This window comes from Penaeus chinensis, chromosome 31 (assembly GCF_019202785.1).
Source record: "Penaeus chinensis breed Huanghai No. 1 chromosome 31, ASM1920278v2, whole genome shotgun sequence".
Lineage (NCBI taxonomy): Eukaryota > Metazoa > Arthropoda > Malacostraca > Decapoda > Penaeidae > Penaeus > Penaeus chinensis.
The window spans coordinates 8,994,855-9,002,354 of record NC_061849.1 but is presented as its reverse complement, the minus strand read 5'-3'; the positions used below and the strand labels follow the sequence as shown (position 1 = coordinate 9,002,354).

Sequence of the window (7,500 nt, the reverse complement as noted above, 5' to 3'; positions counted from 1 at the left end):
AATAATGCACATTTTGTAAGATTACAGGTATAACTCAGTTCCATTCTTTACTATTTGTAAAAGTAGTTGGTAGTTTGTATTTACATCTGAGTAACTCTGTTTGTATGTACATGTGAATGAAAGAGTTGTGTCAGTGAAAGTATAAGTGTGAGAGTCTCAATGTCTATGTGTGTGTATCACTGTTGAGTATCCCTGTCACATCTGATAAAATCCAACTAAAACCTTCATTGCAGTGGTTTACTGTTTCACATCCCATAATTATTTAACTCAACAAGAAGAAAAACTGGACCCGAGAAGGAGTTTCCATTTGGGCAGTGTTCTTCAGTTATTTTTGGGTCTGTGTTTTTTGTGTGTGACCATGGGAAAGAATCTGTACATATATGCTTTGTACAAAATTGTTTACCTAAAACTCAAAATAGTCAAAATGCTCTGTTCTTCTACTTTTAGACAGTGTATATTCAGTAGCTGTGCTTCATTATTCTTCTAACTCCTAAATATTAATTAAAAAACACAGACAGAAAAATATGTGATTTTAACTCAGTTTTTTTTTAATCAATCTTTAAATTCCACACAAACAGACTAATAAAGTACTATTTCCATGAATATCAACACCATTTGACTATAGACAGGTGGGAGTATATAAGTTTCTAGCTATAATAATCATCCATGTACAAAAAGCAAGCATACTTTTGTTAATCTTGCATTCAAATCAAAATACAAAATGCTTGCACAAGAATAATGTATTTAAATACAAGATGTCATACGGCTTCATTCAATAAAATGACATGGAATGCTAGTGCATAATAATGATTTCAACAATTCATAAATTACTCAAATGAAAATGACATTAACGGGATATTACTAGGATATGACACTGTAATGACTGGCTTCAATCACCAGATTATCATAAATTACTACTATATCAAATTCTCTGGATAAAAGTAGTAATTGTCTTACCATGTAAATTGTCCGTCTGCTCAACTCCAATGGAGTTATTTAGAACTACATTCAAGTAATAAAGGTTTCATGCTCTATGTTAATATAGATGCAGAATCTTCAAATGCTTGTTTTACTTGGCCACAAGGCTGCTTGGCCATCATAACCCTAACACATTTCTTCTAACCCAAGGATGAAATGACAGCTAATAATGGATAAGATATATATCTTAGAGGATCTACTTCACTGTAGTATCATTTGCTGATTCTGAAAAAAGTGTAATCTGATCCTATTTATAATCAAGCCTCTCTAAAATCCAATTATAAATGAAATGAATACTGATATCCATCATTTTATGGCAATACATCAGTTCCATTTACATGAGGACCAAATCACAGAATGTAATCGTTATCTCATGAAATGTGGACGATCACCATTTTGAAAAATTATTAATACAAAGTTTTTCCTAAGACCTTAAAAAAGGCATAAGTCAAAACAAACCACTGAGAAATCTGTTCCTATTTGGTTTTGTCTATCCTCATTCACTCAATTCTTTTTTATTTCATAAATTTGATAATAAAATCACCAATTTACATGCTAGAGCAATGTACATCTACATGTAAAAAAATGCATGTTGACATAAAAAATAAATGCTGTGTACAAGTGTGTTCCAATGTCAAAATTTTATATGATATTTGAAGAATGACCAAACCACAGCTACATGATAGATCATTTTTGTAAATATAAAAAATGAATAACTCTTTCTATCTTATCCTTGAATTATTTTTTCTTTTTTCATATATATATAAAGCCTGAAGCTATCAAGCTGTGAATATCTGCAAGTTTCTAGTCTCCCAAGTTTCATTGCGAATATTATTGTCTTGAAAATATACTGTCACTGATTACTGATAAAAAAGAGAAACACACTAATATAAAAATATCATTCACATATCTATCCTTCCAACTCCTAAAAGAATGAAAAGATGCAAGACTACACTTACTGACATCTTAAGGGGAAATAGAAAGAAGAAAAAAGGGGAAAAAGGAGGAGGGGTTTCCATCCAACACCAGTCTCTGATCTCATAATCAACACGCACTACATTATCTAAGCTTTCTTCTACTCAAAATAACCCACACTTTTGAAATACTTACATCAATATATATATATAGATTCTCTAACACTTGACTTTCCTACGCACCACACTAATTCTGGCAATTCTCCTGCCTATATCAGCTTGTTATTTGTGCCATTTTTGCATGATACAGAGGCCAAAATTGGAAATAATGAGTATCATACATTCTATACAGCTTAGAGACATGAATTGCATACATGTTTCTGCGAAAAATGTATGCAATTTCTGCAAAAAATGTATGGCCAACAAAAATCTGTTGAATTTTCATCATGAGAAGGCACCTTACTATCATTTCCCTCCAAGTAAAATAAAATCTTTCAATACCAATGCTAAACATTTCTCTACCTCTTATCATAACAAAACACAATAGGATATTTTCCAAATATCCACATTTAAAGTTTCTTGTTTTATTTTAATCAAAATAGCAATTATGAAAAATGAAAAATGTCAAAGTGACTGGGTATCTTCCCTAGACATAAAACTATGTCAAATTACTTTTTCACCTTAATCTCTGAGGAGTTAGTTGAAAGACTAATAATAAAAAAAGCAATGAAACAATATAGTTCTGCATGATCCAAAAATACCCCTAAAAATAGCAAATGGTCCATCCCCTTAATGTCAGTGTTAAAAAATACATCACATTGAGCATTAACACATATATTCAATACAAAATAAAAAGAAAGTATTTAATTGCATCTCTCAATAAACAGGGAAAAACATAATATATAACAAAATAAAATGTAAATTAAATCAAATATCAAATACATAAACATAAATAAATGCTATAGGTGAGTCTATCTGCCAATTATTTATATTTTTTTAATAAAAATTGAAGATCAAACCAAAACAACCTTGATAACATATTTAGTGAAATGATTCTTGCAGCACACTCATGTTTGGGTTTACATGCTAGACTCCCTTTCCTGCAAGGGCTAGGACAGTGCCTCCTTTGATTATTTTTTTTGAGACGGGTACAGGGAATTACCAGAGTGGATGCATTTCCAAACCTGAGACTGTAAACCCACTTCTCTTAGAGACGTTATCACTGCTAAGCCAGGCTCCTTGCCATGATTTAGATATCAGGTTCAGAAAGGGAATCCAAATATGCAATATCTCAAAAAGGTGGATTGCAGTTAAGGTCCAACAAAGATATCGGTTCTCTTAATTAGCTATCAAAATCATGAAGAAATTCTCAAGTAAAATGCAGACACAAGAGGGAGACACTCCTATTGTTTTATGTAGTGTGTTATAATGTACATTCTCTTTTTTTGAGGAATACACAGTTTAAAGTCTGTAGGTAACTCAGCAGATGGAAGGCACTGCTTCCTCCTTTTTACTTGCATTTTCTTTTGTTGCTATCGCGGGCAATAAGCCTCAGGTAAATTTTACTTTTGCTGTTCTTGTCAATGATATCATGCTTTAGTCACCACAATAGTGCCTATAATATCTTATTACAGTCATTGCAAGAATATTATACTGTCAAGAACTTAAAGTGATGAAAAGAAATGAAAAGCTTTGGAAATATTTATTTTTGTGAGAATAAATTAGGATGTGATTAAAGTTTGCATAAAAAATAAGTGAATATATTCTATTAAGCCAAATCCTGATGAATATTACCAATCTATAAATAAACTGCAAACCAACATTTCCATCCAATTCATATATGAATCAGAAAAAATTAATGAAGGCCAAAGCAACCAAGCTGGGCATTTCATTGTTTATGTTTCTTACCTTCTTCTAGTGTTGTTAGAATCACTTTAGGTCCTTTTCATAACTAAATTACAAAAAAAATTAATAAAAGCACTCACCTTCTGTTGTTGTTGACAATGTCCATGTAGTCAATGGACCTTGCATAGAAGCCATCCTCATTAAGGGCTCCCCAAAATGTCGACCAGGCCTGGCCAGCACGAACCATCACTGCACCTAAAATTGGCCTTTAACAAATGGAAAAACAAATAAGATGTAAGTCAGAATTACAAAATTAATTGCAAGAATTCATAATATAATATACCTATTAAAATTAATCTGTAATTGGTAAATAATCAAGATAATACCCCTAGGCAATTAATATGTAATTTGTAAATAATCCAGAATCTCATTCAGATAAGGATAACTTGGTCGCAACACATTTCATTTGGAAATAAGTATTATAATAAATCATATTATAAGTACAGGTTGAACATGATAAAATAAAATATATCAATACTATAGCAACTGAAGATGTAGTCACTGCAACAATAATCAAATGCAAGGAATTTATGCCCCTAGATAATTTGTCTAAAAACACATGGCAAAGAAATCAAGCAAAAGATAAATGTGTTTCAGAGATGCAGTTTTAATCATGTCCATGTGAAATTCATGATTCTCTTCACCAACCTGTTCTGGCTTAGAAGATGTGTCAAAGTCTCTGGATTATCTAGATGAATATCAGCATCAACACTAAAATATGCATCACAATCCTTCTTGAGGCAATGCTCCCTGAAGAAGAAAAAAACATAAATCACAAGTAATACTCAACATTCACCTATCCACATATGAACGTAAATGCACCTACAAAAAACTCACATACAGGCACAGACATAGATAATAGGATACATATATGCATGCATTCAAAAAAGCATGTAAAAATACTTGTATGCACGTGCACACATACACACACATATGCACAAACACACGCACGCACGTGCACACACGCACACGCACACTCACATGCACACGCACACTTACACGCACACACACTCACACACGCAAATAAAATGTTTACTAAGGTACCTAATAAAGAACATAAACTAACTTTTTTTTCTTTCAAATTTTATGTGGTACTTACACTGCAAGATTGCGTGCATGCCACTCCTTTATGTTATCGGCTTCAGATATGAACTTTGTGCTACGGTACCCTGCTGACTTCTGCCTTGACATCCACTCATCCACAAGTTGTACATGAAGTTTTTCCTGTTAAAATGTGCAAGTAGTTAAAACTTATTCAATGCATTAAAAAGTAAAATGTCTGGTTTTGGAATGTAATTTTATAACATGATTATAGTATGAAATTAAGTCTTTTTGTATAAGGAGCTTAAAAAGGATATGTTATGCTATACAACAATATATAGCCTCTTATTCTTCTCCTGAATGCTCTTAACAAATATAATATACCAAATAATATATTGTTCTGTAATTTCATAGAAACCAATTTCCTACCTGATTATGAACAAATAGATCTATTCTGTTCTTTGGATAATCAAGATTAGCAACTTTCTCAAGCATCTCTTCCAAGAAAGGCATTGGTTTCTCCACAAAAACAGCTACTAACACAACAGGGTATTCTGACCTCTGAAAAGGAAATCAAAGCCACATCAGAATGTCACTGCAAACCATAAAAAGGGTACTATTACTAATATATATCTTTTTTTTACATTAGTAGTAAAACATTTGCCAGAGTTACTGATATTTTACAGAAAGACATGTGTTCTAATAAAACAAATGTAAAACAATAAATTTCTTACCTCAAGTTCCTTTATATCTTTAGTGTTCTCTTTGCATGCGAGGCATTCATGATTATAGACCCATGACTTTGCCAAATAATTGCCAAGAGAATTTAGAAGAATTTTTGATGGACCATTACCATGAATTACTACAGGTGATGACTGGTAGACAGTGTTTACTATTACTGTGTCATCTTCATCAAATTTCATAGATACATCACCTAGAAATATGAAATCATATACAGAATGTAAATTAGCATAAAGAAATATAACAAACAACTATTCATTTCTACAGAAAAATAGAAAAACTACAGGTTTGAAGTTTAGCAGTAAAAAAGGCCATATACAGTATATCACATTATTACAACCAAGCTGTCAATATTACATAGACTACTTTACTGCACCTCAGCCCTTCCTCTTCTGAAATAATTCTTTCTTGATACTTTCCCCTTTTTATCTCTATCTCTATGATAACAAAACAAATAAGTAAAAAGGAACAAGCATAATCAATATCTGTCTTTTAAAACTGAACAGGATATTCATTCATCTCATGGTTATTTTTACATATTAAACACTTGTTCACAAGGACATTGCATTTTTCTGAAGGACTTCAAAAGGTAGAGGTTGTTACCCAGAATGGATGCCTTCCCTAAACTTGGACCATTTCTGGCCCTGAAACATCTTCACTTGAAAACTTTACTGGTCCCCAGCTGAGTGTTGCCACTGTGCTACAGCAACACTATTCTTAATACCCCAGTTCAATAATATTGATTATATCATCATATATGCATTTCTTATATCCACCTAATCAATAAACATTAAAAAATGATGATCAAATTAGAGGAAGATGTTCAATTAAACATACACAAATTCTTTTTCTTGAGACTAACAGTACTGACCCCTACCATGCTAGGTCTATATGTAAAGCCATATTTCTAATGATCATAGTCAAGCTGTTCAATTTTTTATGTGAATGAGACAAAGTAAATGTGAACAAATAAATCTGTCACTCATTGGCATGTTTCTTCCAACTAACAACCATCACCAGTCTTCCTTTCTTCTCTTTAGACCCCCTGGTTCAAAAATGCAAGGCTAGTTTCTTGCCTCTCTTATGTAGTAAATGAAATGTATAACAGAGATATAGTGCATCTCACACATGTGACACATCTGTTCCATGCCCATCACTTCATTCCAAATCCCTCAGAACCAATAATCTGCCTGAGTCATTCATATACTGTACATTTGTCTCATTACATTTTACTTTCTTTTTTATTTTACTGAATTCTTAAATGACATCTGTACATATAAATCATCTTATTTCAACAATACATCTTTCCAATAAGTTTTGATAATCAGTTAAACTTAATGCAATTTAACTCACCTTAGTTCATTTTCATTAAATGAAACAGATTATCAAAATCAAAAATAGGAATCCAAATAACTTTTACATATTTACACACACACACAAAATATGAAACTCACCATACTGTCCATTAAGGTTTTGAAATATTTTAGCCTGAGTATCAAGTTTCATTCCATAAAGCTTACGAAGCTTCTCATCAAGAAATATTTCTGTGTAATACAACTGGTCATCATCTTCATTCTTGATTTCATGTGCTGTGACAACTTTATATACATCTGGTGCATAGCCGATGAAACCTAAGTGAAAGAGAATATATAGCTTTAGATATTTCAGCAAGCAGGTGTATCTACATTATATGAAGAAATACATAGTTAAGGCTAATACCATATAAATCAGCAATACAAAATTTACAGAAAAAGGACAAATCCAAGATCATAAAGTATAGTAAGAATACATTACATTATTACAATACATTATTACCTCCAGAATTTAGGTACTTGTAGCCAAATGGTACCCTTGGATACTGTGATGCCAAGTTTTTATTTGGCCAGCAATAATCTTCTGCAGCAAAGACCACTTGGGCATT

General features: G+C 32.0%; 1 protein-coding gene across 1 annotated transcript in view; it reads right to left on the bottom strand.

The window, feature by feature from the left end:
- Window positions 1-7,500, bottom strand: part of LOC125041711 (procollagen-lysine,2-oxoglutarate 5-dioxygenase 1-like) — an 81,255-nt gene that overhangs the window by 69,477 nt on the left and 4,278 nt on the right. The window contains exons 4-10 of the mRNA XM_047636939.1: window positions 7,395-7,500; window positions 7,034-7,210; window positions 5,573-5,772; window positions 5,268-5,399; window positions 4,897-5,021; window positions 4,446-4,547; window positions 3,878-4,003 (exon numbers count right to left, since the gene is read on the bottom strand). The exon at window positions 7,395-7,500 is cut by the window's right edge and continues 58 nt beyond it. Coding sequence (XP_047492895.1) covers window positions 3,878-4,003; window positions 4,446-4,547; window positions 4,897-5,021; window positions 5,268-5,399; window positions 5,573-5,772; window positions 7,034-7,210; window positions 7,395-7,500 — 968 coding nt within the window. The remainder of the gene's footprint in view (window positions 1-3,877; window positions 4,004-4,445; window positions 4,548-4,896; window positions 5,022-5,267; window positions 5,400-5,572; window positions 5,773-7,033; window positions 7,211-7,394) is intronic.